This window comes from Phalacrocorax aristotelis, chromosome 25 (genome assembly GCF_949628215.1).
Source record: "Phalacrocorax aristotelis chromosome 25, bGulAri2.1, whole genome shotgun sequence".
In the NCBI taxonomy this organism is placed as follows: Eukaryota; Metazoa; Chordata; class Aves; order Suliformes; family Phalacrocoracidae; genus Phalacrocorax; species Phalacrocorax aristotelis.
In genome coordinates, this window is record NC_134300.1 from 1,238,549 (window position 1) to 1,251,048 (window position 12,500).

The following is a 12,500-nucleotide window of genomic DNA, read 5'->3' on the forward strand; positions in this document are numbered from 1 at the left end:
CCGCCCGAGCAATCAGCGCTCGAGCACCGGCGCCATCTTGGGGAAGGGCTGACGCCGCTCCGGAAGAGGCCCCGCGTACTTCCGGCCGCAGTAAAGAGGACGGCAGCCCGCGGAGCCCCGGGAAGACGCGCAGGGAGCGGACGGCGCATGCGCACAGCGGGAGGCCTCGCCGGTGCCCTCACCTTAAAGGGACAGCGCCGAATTACAGCTCTTAAAGGCCCAGCGGCCCTTAACGACTGGGTGCGACTCCTCTGTTTCCCGAGAAGAATTCACGTGCTGGCTGCTGCTAGGGCAGAGGGCACGGCAAGGTGGGGAACACAGCAGAGCTGCACAGAAAGGAAGGGAGTGATGAGTGGGGGTAAGAGGGCCATTTCCTCCCTCCTGTGGAGTGGGGGCAGGTACTCCCCCAACTCCTCACCCCTTGCTGCACATGGATGCCTCTCACACCCCACACACGGCCCATGCATGCATATTCCATGCACACGCCGCATGTGCGCACATACGTCACGCCCTCACACGCCGGACATGAACGCGCATGCGCGTGTTGCACCTGTGCACGCCTCGAACACCCTCACCTGGCATGTGCACGCACGTTCTGCAAACACGCTGCACGTGACTGCACGCTCCCACGTGCCACAGGCGTGCACATACACCCAAAAGGCCACGCGGCCTGGGGCTGCCCCCCAGGGCGGCTCCTCGGATGCGGCTGCACAATGCGGTAGCTTTTCCTTTTTAATAAAAAAAGCAAGTATACAAGAGCAGAAAAATTTACAACTGGTTCATCTTAAAAAAAAAAAAAGGCTCAATGTCGTCAAAAAAGCAGCAGGGGCCAACCCTGGGGGGGGCAGCTGGTGAGAAGTGGGGGGCTCCACCACCACGGCTGTCCGGGGTCAGGGTGATGAGGTGTCCCCCCCCAGCACCCAGGTAGGTGGGAGTGGGGTGGGGAGGTCTGGCAGTGCAGGGTGGGTGCCTGCGGGGTTGGCCCACGGACCCCATCCAGGCTCAGCTTTTCTCCCTTTTGGAGCTTTTATGGATCCCAGGGTTTTTTTCCTGGGGCGACACTAGTGCCAACATCCACCAACTCTGCCCATCCCCGCCCCACGTCCTTGCCCCATGGCCAAGTCCTGCCTTTGGCCCTGTATCTTTTCCCCCACGGCTACGTCCCTCCTCTGTGTCCACGTCCTTCCCCTGTCCCCATGCCCTTCCTTTGCTCCCTATTCTCCCCGCATCCCACCTCCTTGCCTCATCTCACCCCCTTGCTGCCTCCCCACAGGCCCATCCCACCCTGCTGCCCCTCACCACTACCCCAAAATATTACCTTGTATTAAAACACGTGTATTAAATTAAAAAAAACACCAAACAAACCCCTTCACATTCATATTCCACACCCCCCCATTGCTTCCCCACAGTCTCCCCAACCCGGCGGTGGCATCACGCCGTGTCCCCTGCCGGGACATGGAGTGTGTTGTTATCAGGATCGATGTCCCCATCGAGCTGGAGGCAGCAAGCGCAGGAACCTTCCTCCTGCTCGGTGGGGACCACAGGTGCTGGGGGGTCTCCAGTCTCCCCGTTGAGGGGTACCTTCTCCCGGTGCTGGGATGAGGGGCTGTGGGGTGCGCTGCACCCCCGCACCTTGCTCCTGGCTTTGAGCTGGTCGTGGTAGGCGAGGAGGGCCAGGCAGGCGGCAGCAGCCAGCGTCACGGCCAGCAGCACAGTGACAGTGACAAACTGGGGCCAGTAAGACCGGGGGGTGCCGGGGGCTGAGGTCCCCCTGGCCAACCCCTCCTCGGCCAGCTCGTCTGACTGGGGGGCTGCCCCACTGGGGTCCTGTAGCTGGTAATGAGCCACGGTCCAGGTGTAGCCGTTCTCAGTGGCCTGGCACTTGTAGGTGCCAGCAGTCCCCCGTTGCATTATGACCACCAGCGTGTGGTCAGGCAGCAGCTCCGTGTTTCCCCGGGCCCCCGGACCCCCGGGCTGCTGCCAGCTGTAGTTGGCCAGAGCGGAGCGGCGCGGACACAGCAGGTGGACCATGGCGTTAAGCGGGGGGCTCAACTCTGTGGGGTGTGGAGGGGGAGAGCAGGGTGATGCAGTGCACCCCATGAGCCCTCTCCCACCCTCCAGCCCCCATCCCACTGCACCCCCACCCCGTCCCACTGCGTCCCCATACTCAACTATGTGCGGCAGGATCCTCCTGTCCCCCCCAGGCTCGGGGCATGGCCACGCTCCTCCCGCGGTGGCACATGGTGGCTGGGCTCCCCGCCTCGACGTCCTGCAGCCACGCGCTCCTGCGGCCGGGAGAGCGGCATCAGCATCCCCCGTCCCCTCCGCATCCCCCTTCCCATCCTCACCCTACTGCCTCTCCAGCTCACCTGTCCTTGGCGGTGGCGGCGCGGGTGGGCTGGCAGGAGCCCTCGAGGCTGTTCCAGGCGCAGTAGGGGTCCCGCGCTAGCATGCACTCGGCACAGCTCCGGTGCAGGCTGCAGTTGGCCAACGGGATTTGGAGGACGCCACCAGAGTAGCCCACATAGAGGGTGCCCTGGGGAGGGAGAGACATCGGGCTGAGCCTCCCCGCTGCACACCCATGCTGGGCTTGGAGTGGGCTCTTGGCTCATCCCCATCCCCTACCTTCCCTGGGGCCAGCAGTAGGTTCTTCACCGGCTCTGGTGTCCTGAAGAGCTGGATGCTCTCCACGATGTGGGGACCCCCAGGCAGCTCCACGGCTTTGTGCAGGAAACCCTCCGCTGCGGGAACACAGGGGACATCACTGGTGGTTTGGGGGGGGCCAAGGAAGGGGTAGGAGGGGTGACCAGGCACCCTGTGTGTACCCCCACGTAAATGCACCTGTGGCCAGGAACATGACACGGTAGGTGGCCCCTGAGACACCATGAGTCTCATCCACCGCGATGCGTGTGTACGTGACGTCCGTCTTCACCAGCAGCGGCTTCCCCTGGGTGGGTGACACCTTCCCATCCATTAGGAAATGGTCCTTCATGAAGGTGAGGGCTTTGTCAGAGGAGGGACCCATATAGCACTGCAGGGAGAGAGGAGTCAGTGCTGACGTGGGGAAACTGAGGCACAGGGAGGAAGGGGGACATGCCACCAGGCTGCCCCGCACCAGCATCAGTTGGGTGCAAAGAAACGCCCCCCCCCCTTCCCACCCCGCCTGCAACACCGTCTCACCCCAATGCAAGCACACAGGGCAAAATGGGACAGATAAAGCCCTCCCCATGGGGACCAGCATCATCCCCCGGGAGGGTCGTGTCCCCCGGGTGGGCAGCACTCACGCTGCCCGGCCGAGGATTCATCTCGGGGCCGCTGTAAACCGTCCAGCGGGAGCTCTCCTTGTTCAGCTCCTTGTACTTGCCCTCGAAGACCTCTTCCAGAGCCTCCTGGCTGTAGGCGCAGACGGCTGCGCTGCCCGCCCTGCCCGCCTGCCTGCAGGGACAGCAAGGGAGGCATGGGGAGGATGCGGGTCCCCGGTGCACCCGCAGCACCCCTGGGTGCTGGGACTCACCACTGCGAGGTGAAGACAGCATAGAAGTCGGCACCGCCTTCGCGGCGGGGCAGAGCGAAGGCGTGATGGATGACGTTGAAGGGGAAGTGGCCGGGCTGCGAGCACACCAGCTGGGCCTTCAGGAACGTCGTCCACTTCTTCTGCAGCACTTTGTCCCCCCCGACATCGCTCTGCAGGAGCCGGGAGGATGCTCAGCCCCGGGGAGACAGGAGCTGGGTACCCCTAGCGTCCCCCATCATCGTCCCATCACCATCCCCACACCCACCTTGCAGACACGGGCCACCCGCGGCACCAGGAGCCGCTCGAAGAAATCAAACTCATCGGCCGTCTCCTCAAAGAAGAAGTAGACCTTGTCATCTCCAGGGATGCTGAAGGAGGCCACGAAGGCGGCGTCGGCTGTGGGGCACGGCCAGGGCGGGTGGGTGAGGAGTTGGAACAAGGCACCCCCTGGCACGGGGAGGGTGAGGGGGGCCAGGGGTCCTCCCAAGGACTCTCTCCCTGCTCACCCGAAAGCCAGCGGAGGAAGGCATCTGTCTTGAGCAGGGTGCGGCTGCCCAGCGAGCGGGAGATGATGGGCTCGTTGCCCTGGAAGTTGTTCATGGTGCCGGCGTAGAGCTCGCCGTCTGCTCGGGGATGGGGTGGGGGTGAGCCGCGGCTGGGACCCTCCCGCCATCACCCTCTGCTCCATCCCAGGGATGGGTGCCCACCCACGGGGGCCACTGGCCCCGTACTCACCCACCAGCAGGGCTGTGTAGGTGTGCTGGGGGTCAAAGGGGCACTGGCCCTTCCCATCCAGGAAAGGTTGTCCTCTGCTGTTGGACACCAGCGTGAAGTTCTCCAGGTGCTGTGAGAAAGGGCAGAAAAATCAGCTGACAGAGTTAAAACAAACCCAAAATTTGCAAGAAATGGCTGTGGACTCCCTCTGGCCTGTGGGGAAGCTGCAGAGCTCACCACATGCTCAGCAAGTGGGGAAACCGAGGCAGGACAGGATGTCTGCGGTCACCTGAGGGAACCGGCACCCAAAGTGAGGGGTTTACCACCTGCATCTGACCTGGCAGATGAAAAGCTGCTGGCAGCCATGGTTAGAAGAAACACCATGGGCTCCTTCAGTGCATGAAACGCAAAGGTTCATCCAGCACCGCATATCCAGGGGACTTCCCGCGATACAGTTAGCTCAAATCCCCCATCCCCCTGGTGCTCCCGGGCCAGTGTTTTGTGGCTTCTCACAGCAATGCCGCAACACGCCTGGAGGCCTCCCCCTCCCCCTCCCCGTCGTTGGCTGGGGGGACACTCACGATGTAGGTACACGCGGGGCTGAAGGCATAGGTCCCACAGACGTAGAGGTGGGTCTGGTTCAGGGCCACGAGGACCCGGATGAAGTTGAAGCACTCAGTCTGAGGGGGTGAAAGATCAGAGGTGGGGGCTGAGCACCCCTGCAGCTCGGTGGGACCTCCCCCTCCCCCTCCCCAAGCCCTCCATGGCGCTGTCTCACATCCTGGCTCTTCTTCTTAAAAGCGCACTCGGAGGTTTTCTCGGCCGTGGGTCCCCACATTATCTGCAGAGGGAAAGGAGAAAGCCCACAGCTCCTGAGCCAGGCCATGACTGCCCAGCCTGAGCAGGGAAACAGAGGCACAGGGGAGGGCACCCCCCCAACCTCCCCAAAAAGCGGCCGCTGCTCACCGAGGCTTTGGCACGGATGCTGCCCGGGGTGCCGACGGTGAGGGCCAGCACCCGGTCACGCGCCCCCACGTACAGCTCCTCCTCGCTCTCGTGCAGGAGGAAGATGTCGTAGTGGGAGACGTTGTCCTGGCTGAAATGGGTCAGGGTCCGTTGGGGGTCCCCTGGGATGAGCAAAGGGGGATGACGGGGACCAAGAGACACGCACGTCCCAGCACCACCACCAGCATCAACTCTGGGCGGATGCAGCAATGGCTGCCATTGTGGTTTGTGTCACCTCACGTAGGAAATGAGGTGCGTTGCTTCCCCCACAGCCCCCCATCGCCATCCCTACTTCCCCCTCCAGGTCCCCACCTCCCCTCCTGTCCCCTCTGGGTCCTGCATGCAAGAGCTGGACGTCCCCAGGCTGCAAAGCCCTCACATCCCTCGCCCTCTCACACTGCTTTGCTGTCCAGTAAGAAAGAGAGTGCAATTTTCTGTGCTGGGCTGCAAGCTCTGCCCGTGATGCTTCGGGGCCGTGTCCATGGGGCGATGCTCTGTTTGGGGGATGCACCACAGCCAGATGCCAGCCCGGGTGGGGGTTACAAGCCCCCACGGTGCTCTCAAGCACATCTGGGGCCACAGGCTTCTTGTTTGCCCCCACCAGCCATCAAAACAGGGAAAAAGAAAATGGAGATTTTTTGTAATTCTCAGAACAGTTGCATGGGGAAGGGGAAGAGGAAGTGGCAGCGCAGGCGGGGGCCTCGGGAGGGCACGGCCCTGCTGTGGGGGCACAGACCTCTCCTGCCTGTGGGAACGCCACGGTCCCACAGCACCGCCAAGCCCCTCTCTGCCACATGCCGTTTCTCTGGACACGAAGGCAGGACACAGTGCCCTGTCCCACCGAGGAGGCAGCTTTTTCCTCGGTCCAGGGTGGCCCTGCACAGATCTCTGGGTGCCAGGTGGGTGCCAAAATCGCTCTGCTAGAGCTGGCACCCTCTAGCATCTCTGGGGCGCACCCTGCTCCCGTTCCCAAAGATGGGTGCCAACCAGCCTCATTACATCTGCCCCTGCGGCAGCACCGTAGACTTTTGGATCATCCTGCTGCCACCAGCACCTGTCCCCAGCCCCGTAGCCACTGCCCCACTCCCCAGCCTGGCGCAGGGCTAATGAGATGGGTAACGAGATGGGGAGGCTGTGATGGAGAGCAGCCCAAGGGTCCCTGATGCTGGATGCTCAGCCCTGAAGGTGGATGCTCTCCCCAGCCGATGTCCCCCCCCAACCCAGCTTGTCCCCATCGCCTCCCCAGCCCTTTCGCTCTCACAGTGTCATACTCACCGCTGGAGAAGGCGACACGGGGCTGGGGCTCGGCGCAGAGCATGGCGACCGGCATCACCACACCACAGAGCAGGCAGAGGGCAGCTGCGGGCATGGCGGGGGGCGGCAGGGATGCGCCCCTTGAGCGTCCCAGCACCATCCCTGCAGGACGGGTGAGGGTTAGGGCAAGTGCTGCCAGGGCTGTGTGTCACTGAGAGGAAATGAAAGAGGACTGGGGGGAAGCCAGCACCCGGTGCGGGGGGGGGATGTGGGGCCCTGGCGCCTCAAGTTGCACATGGCCCCCAGATATGGGTGAGAGTTTCCCACTGCCACCCCGGCACAGGCGGAGAGGTCCCCATGCCCTGCTGGGCGCACTGCACCGGGACCCCCCAGCACAGGGGTGTCCAGATGCTCCTGCTTTAGCCCCAACAGAGCCCCGGAGTGCCCGACCCCATGAGGAATTCCTCCGTGCAGCTCCATCAGTGGCCGGAGGGTCCATAAAACTGGGGAGGGGGTTGGGTGGGATGGGACACCCCCCTCTTGCAGCCCTTGCCAGAAGCAATGGGGAAAGAGCAACATCTCAAGAACCGTGTGGTCCCTGGGACCCCTTGCAGGCAGCCACCGAGTCCCCAACAAGCAGCATTACCTCTCTGGCGGGTGAGGACAGAGCTGGCTCATCTCCGCCCCTGGAGCATCGGCACCCGGCAGGCACCTGGCCACAGGGGGCTGTGGCCTGGAGACCCTCGCGGGCCCATGCCCAGCACCCCGCCAAGGTCCAGCTGTGCTGCCAGGCTCCCAGCCCGGCTCGTGGCAGGGCTCGCTGCAGCCCAGCCCAGCCCAGCGTGGCCCCGCCAGGGACTGCGGGAACCAGAAAGTCCTGCTGGAAGAGGACGAGCCTCAGCAGGTTGGGGCAGCGGGCGCCTGCTCCCGCCTTGCCTGCGTTGCATCCCCACAGGGAGGGCAGCGAAGCCTGGCGGAGGGAGCTGGGATGGGAGCTGGAGCGCTCTGCTCCTCCAACTGGGGTGCCCGGATGCCTGGGTTCCCCTCCTGGCTTTGGGGAAATATTTGGGGTACAAGAAAAGCAACGTAATTTCTCCTGCTGACTGCGAGGATCAGCCGTGGGTCTGAGCATCACACCCACAAACAACCACCTGGGGCTGAGCATCACCCCTCTGACCAGCCCCCCGCCCCAGGGCCAAGCATCGTCCCCACAAACAGTCCTCTGGGGCCGAGCATCGCCCCTGACAAACAGTTCCATGAGGCTGAGCATTGCACCCACAAACAGCCCCCCCAGGGCCGAGCATCGTCCCCCACAAACAGCCCCATGAGGCTGAGCATCACTGCAAAAAACAGCCCGCAGCTGTCCTGGCTGCCAGGCTCCCTAGGGGCTCCATCCTCTACTCCAGGCTGCTCTGGGATGGCTGTGGGTAAGAAACCCACTGAAGCCAAAGCCCTGGGGTCCCCCCCAACAGCATAACCACATGTGAGGTACCCCAATATCCTGCTCCAGACAAGGCTAAGGAGCATCCTGCCCTGTCGGGGCCTCCTTACCTGCCTCCCCCAGTGTGACCATCTGCCTGCTGGGACACCAAGCCCTGGGAGGGCAGCGCTCTCCCCGCCACCTTGCTTGGCCAGGACAGAAAGCTCCTTGTAAGTACAGAAACTAGGTTACTCTGCACCGGATTTCCCACTTGGCGAAGGGTTGGCTGAGAAATGGGGCCGCACGGAGGCTTGGACCAGCTGCATTGTTCTGCCCTGGGCCAGAGCCACTGGGGCCGGCAGAGGAGGAGGAGGGATGGGAAAGGGAGCTGAGGCTTCTCAGCAAGGCTGAAGGCTCATGGGGACCATGGCGGGCCTGGGGAAAGCCCCTGGAGAGTGTTCCCCTGGTGTGAGCCAGCTCTGATACAGGGTGTGAAGCGAGAGCAGCCTCAAGGCTGCTCCAGCAGCATGGGGAGCTGAAGCTCCATCACAGCCCTGTCCCTCCTCCTTTCTGGGTCCTCTGGCTGGGGATATGGGGAAGGGGGAGCGTTACAGCCTCCCTGTGCTCGATTTGGCACGTGGAAGTGAGCATCACCAAGGGCCTCTCAACACTGGGGTGGTTTAGTTTTCCCTGGTGCTGTTGGGTTCGCCATGGCCATGGGTGCATGGGACTTGGTCCCCTGCCCCACCCTCTCTCCAGATTCCCTCTAAGCTGGGGAATATTATGCTGCCAATAAACACACATCCTCCTTCCAAAGAGCGGTTTAACCTGCCCTGGGACAGAGCCAGACCCAGCCCATGTGCTCAACATGGTGAGACACGATGGCACAGGGCAGATGTGGCCACATCAGCACTGATCTCCTGGCTGCCGACACTTTCCCTGTGCCTCAGTTTCCCAAACAGCTGGGAACTGGGGTCCCCCTGTGGCAGGGAAGAATGTGGTCCATCTCTGCCGCTTGACCCCAATCCCCTGCCCATGTCCCCCCCACCCAGGAGCATCCCTGTGGCATAGGGGGGGTGCAGGGATCCTTCCGACACCCAGGCAGAAGTCAGGGGCTGGGGCAGCCCAGCTCAGACTGGGGGTGGCTCCTTCGAGCCCCCCTGACCTGGAGCAGGAGGAGGTGCGGGGGAGATGGAAAGCAAGGGGTGGGGGGGGGGATGCAGTAAGGGTATGGCAGGATGCAGGGGAGGAATCTGGGGGGTGATAGGGGAGGGATTCAAGAGGTGGGGAATGCAAAGGGCAGGATGCAAAGGGTGGGGACAGATGTGGGTAGTGCAGGAAAGAGACAGGAGGATGCACAGGAGGGAACTGGAGGGTAGAGGGGATGTGGAACCATGCAAAGGAGAGCTGGGAGGAAGAAAGGGGGATATGGGAGGGGTGCACCAGCAAGAATGCAAGGTGGGGGGATGCAGGGGGGCTCTCTGGGGTTGGGACCTCAGCCCCTTTGTCACTGCCGGCAGTGTCGGAGCTGTCCGGGGGGTCCCCAAGCCCGTCCCCACTATGGCGACCAGCCCCGGCTCTGCCCCACGCCGCCGAGAAGGGGTTCCCAGCCCGCCCCCAGCCCCGTCCCGCTCCCGGGGCGGTGGTACCGACCTGTGGCAGCACCCGCGCCCGGCCGGCCGGGGAGGCCTGGCGGGACCCGCATCCCTGCGGGGCCACCGGATCCCGCTCCCGTCGCCATGGCTACGGCTTACCTCGGCCGGCCGCACCCCCGGCCGCGGCCACGCACGGACACACGGACGAGCTCGACAGCTGGACACACGGCTGCGCACCCCGCGCTCGTGCATAGGCACGGATGGGGTGCACAGCGGCGTGCACGCTGCCACGCGCAGACCCGCACACACGTGCACACACGCATGACCGTGCACACACGCACACACACACGCGTGACCGTGCACACACATGCGCGCACACCCCACGCACGCTGCCCCTCGCAGATGTGGGCAGGCACCCCCCCCCCCCCGTGCACCCACGTGTCCCGTCCAGCACTTCCCTTGACACATTCCTGCCCCCCCCAATTACAACGTGTCCCTCCTGCCCATCTTTGCTTCCTCCATTTGCACCATGTCCCTGCATCCCCATCCCTGCACCCCCATATCCACACACCACATCCCTGCACCCCCAGCTCGGCTCCCCCATATCCAACTGCATCCTTGCACCCCATCCCTTCACCCCCCATCCCTGCACCCCCATATCCACACTGCATCCCTGCACCCCCATCCCTGCTCCCCCACCTCTGCCTCCCTGTCTCAGGCCCCCCATCGCCCTCGCCTGTCCTGGATGAGCCATGCTGCCTCTGCTTGCCGGTGCTACCTCACTTTGGGGGGGCCCCAGAGGTGGTTTGGGGCCCAGCCATGGCACCATCAGCAGCCAGGATCTGGTCCTGCGCAGGTCACGCGTACCCCCGCGCTGCCACAGCACTCTCAGGACCCAAATATGGTTGATGGCACTTCCCCTCCTCCAAAATTCCCTTGCAGGGAAGCCTGGCCCAACCGGTGCCAGCAGATCCCACTTCTTTGGAACCTGCCCTCCTTCCCCTTCCCAGCTGTGTGGGAGTGGGGAGCCCGAAAACAGGATCCCCGGCCATCACTGCTTCCTCCCTCTGCAACAGCCTTCCCTGCACAACCTCAGGTGAGTCACTTTGTCCCCAGCCTGCAGTTGCACAGCCATGCATGAAGCGCCTGGGAATGCCTCCAGCCCTGCTGCTTTGCACCGGCTGGGGGTGCCAGTATCAACACCCTCAAAAGCAGCGAGCTTTTGAACAGGCCTGTCCAGGGGCCCCTTTCCACCCCGTGGTGGGGGTACCTGCCCCACCCAGAGCTGGGGAGCAGGCCCGAGTGCCCCCTCGACTGCTCCCCACTTTCTGCTGCCCTGGTTCCCACAGGGCTTGGAGGTCAGGAGCCTTTGCCTGGGAATCGTAAGAAGCTTGTGCCTCGTGCCTGCCGGCCCACCGGCGCCGGAGGCTTAGCTGGAGCCTGCTGCGGGGAGGCAGAGCTGCCCTGGGCCCTCCCACCCCAAGGGAGAGACCCCAAGGGAGAGACCCCAAGGCTGCCTGGTCTCCCCAGGGGTGCTCTGTGGGTGTCCCACAACATGCATCACCTTAGGGTGCAACCTTGGTGGGGTGGCAGCAGGCATAAATTCACATCTTAAACCACCCTTGGGATTAGCGGGGCAGCCTGACCTTAATCCCCCCGGGCACGCAGGGGCCTGGAGGGGGCCAGCGTGGGGCTTGCGGAGCCCCCAGCACTCACTCAGCTGTGTCCCAGCTGGGTAAACCCTGGTGTCTGCCAGACATTGGGGTCAGTCCTGGCTCTACCCCGTCCCACTGACTGCTCCAAGGCTCCCTTGTGTGAGGTTTGTTTCCCCCAAAAAGCCTGACGGTCCCCAGCGTGTGCCCCCCATGTTTGTCTGCCATACCCAAACTGTGCTCCCACCCAGCCGTACATCCCAGGTTGCCTCCGCAGAAACCCTGACGCTCAGTGCACAGATGAGCGAGGCTGCGCCCCGGCCCCCTGCTCTGGGCTCCCATTTCCCTCTGGCCAGCTCCCTGCGGGAGCCCGGAGCCCGGTTCAGCCCACGGGACTGCAGGAGGAGCAGGAGAAACCTGACCCTGACTCGGTGCTTCGGCTGGAGTTCTGTCACAGGCACTCTCGTGTGCGTTCCCCGTGGGCTGTGTGAGGTCCCTGTGGCCCATACATACTCCCCATGGGCTGTGCAAGGTCCCCACGGGGGTGTGCAAGGTCCCCGTGGAGCCATGGCAGGGTGCCTGGGTCCCATGATGGGGTGTGGGGAGGACCCGTGACATTTCCCCTTGCCTCCTGACCTAATTTCTCCCCGCAGCATGGCTGGGCAGGAGCACGAAGTCCCAGCAGCATGGTTGGTTCCCCCCAGCCATTCAATAACCTGCTATTTTGGGTGCAGCCTCATGACTTTTGGGGCCTGGCGGTGCAGGGCTCGGGGTCAGGCTGGATTCCAGCCTCGGGGACAGACATGATGGAGGGGACATGCTGCAGCTCCGTGGCATTGCCAGCTGTCCAGGGTACCCGTCCGGCATTGCCGCGCTGGCATCCCTGAGCTAGCAGAGAGACGGGGGGCAAAAGGAGCACAGGGAGGGGGTGGCACTAAAGCCAGTGTGTCCCCTGCCACCCCAAGAGCACCCACCTCTGAGATCCCCCCTCCTGGAAAATGGGTGCCTCGGTGAAAGCCCACAAGCCAGCCCAAAGCTGGAAGGTGGCAATGATGTCCCAGAGGCCGCTTGGTGCCCACTGCCCTTGCGGGGCTCAGCCCTGCTTGTACCCCAGTCTGGGCCAATGTGACCCCACGTGGCTGGGGGGACCCAGGCATCTGAGCACTGGGGTGGGGGGTAACCCCACGATGGGTACCGTGGGCACCTACCTGGCTGTGCCTGCGCCCCGGCCGCCTGCCCGCGCTTCCTCACATCACGGCTCCCCAGCGCTGTGCCCGGTAAAGCCGATTACACGCCGGCTTTATGGCTCTCTCCTTCTCCCCAGCATCTCCTCCCGCCTTGCTCCA

General features: G+C 63.7%; 1 protein-coding gene across 1 annotated transcript; it reads right to left on the reverse strand.

Moving 5' to 3' along the window:
- Positions 1 to 1,316: 1,316 nt before the first annotated feature.
- SEMA4A (semaphorin 4A) lies at positions 1,317 to 7,180 on the reverse strand. The gene is given in 16 exon segments (XM_075075137.1): positions 1,317 to 2,054; positions 2,173 to 2,285; positions 2,370 to 2,536; positions 2,626 to 2,741; positions 2,842 to 3,031; positions 3,285 to 3,435; positions 3,515 to 3,684; positions 3,780 to 3,910; positions 4,021 to 4,137; positions 4,250 to 4,358; positions 4,810 to 4,908; positions 5,007 to 5,069; positions 5,195 to 5,355; positions 6,509 to 6,649; positions 7,134 to 7,158; positions 7,160 to 7,180. Coding segments are annotated over 16 exon segments (2,382 nt in total). The 5' UTR covers positions 7,166 to 7,180; the 3' UTR covers positions 1,317 to 1,431.
- Positions 7,181 to 12,500: the final 5,320 nt, after the last annotated feature.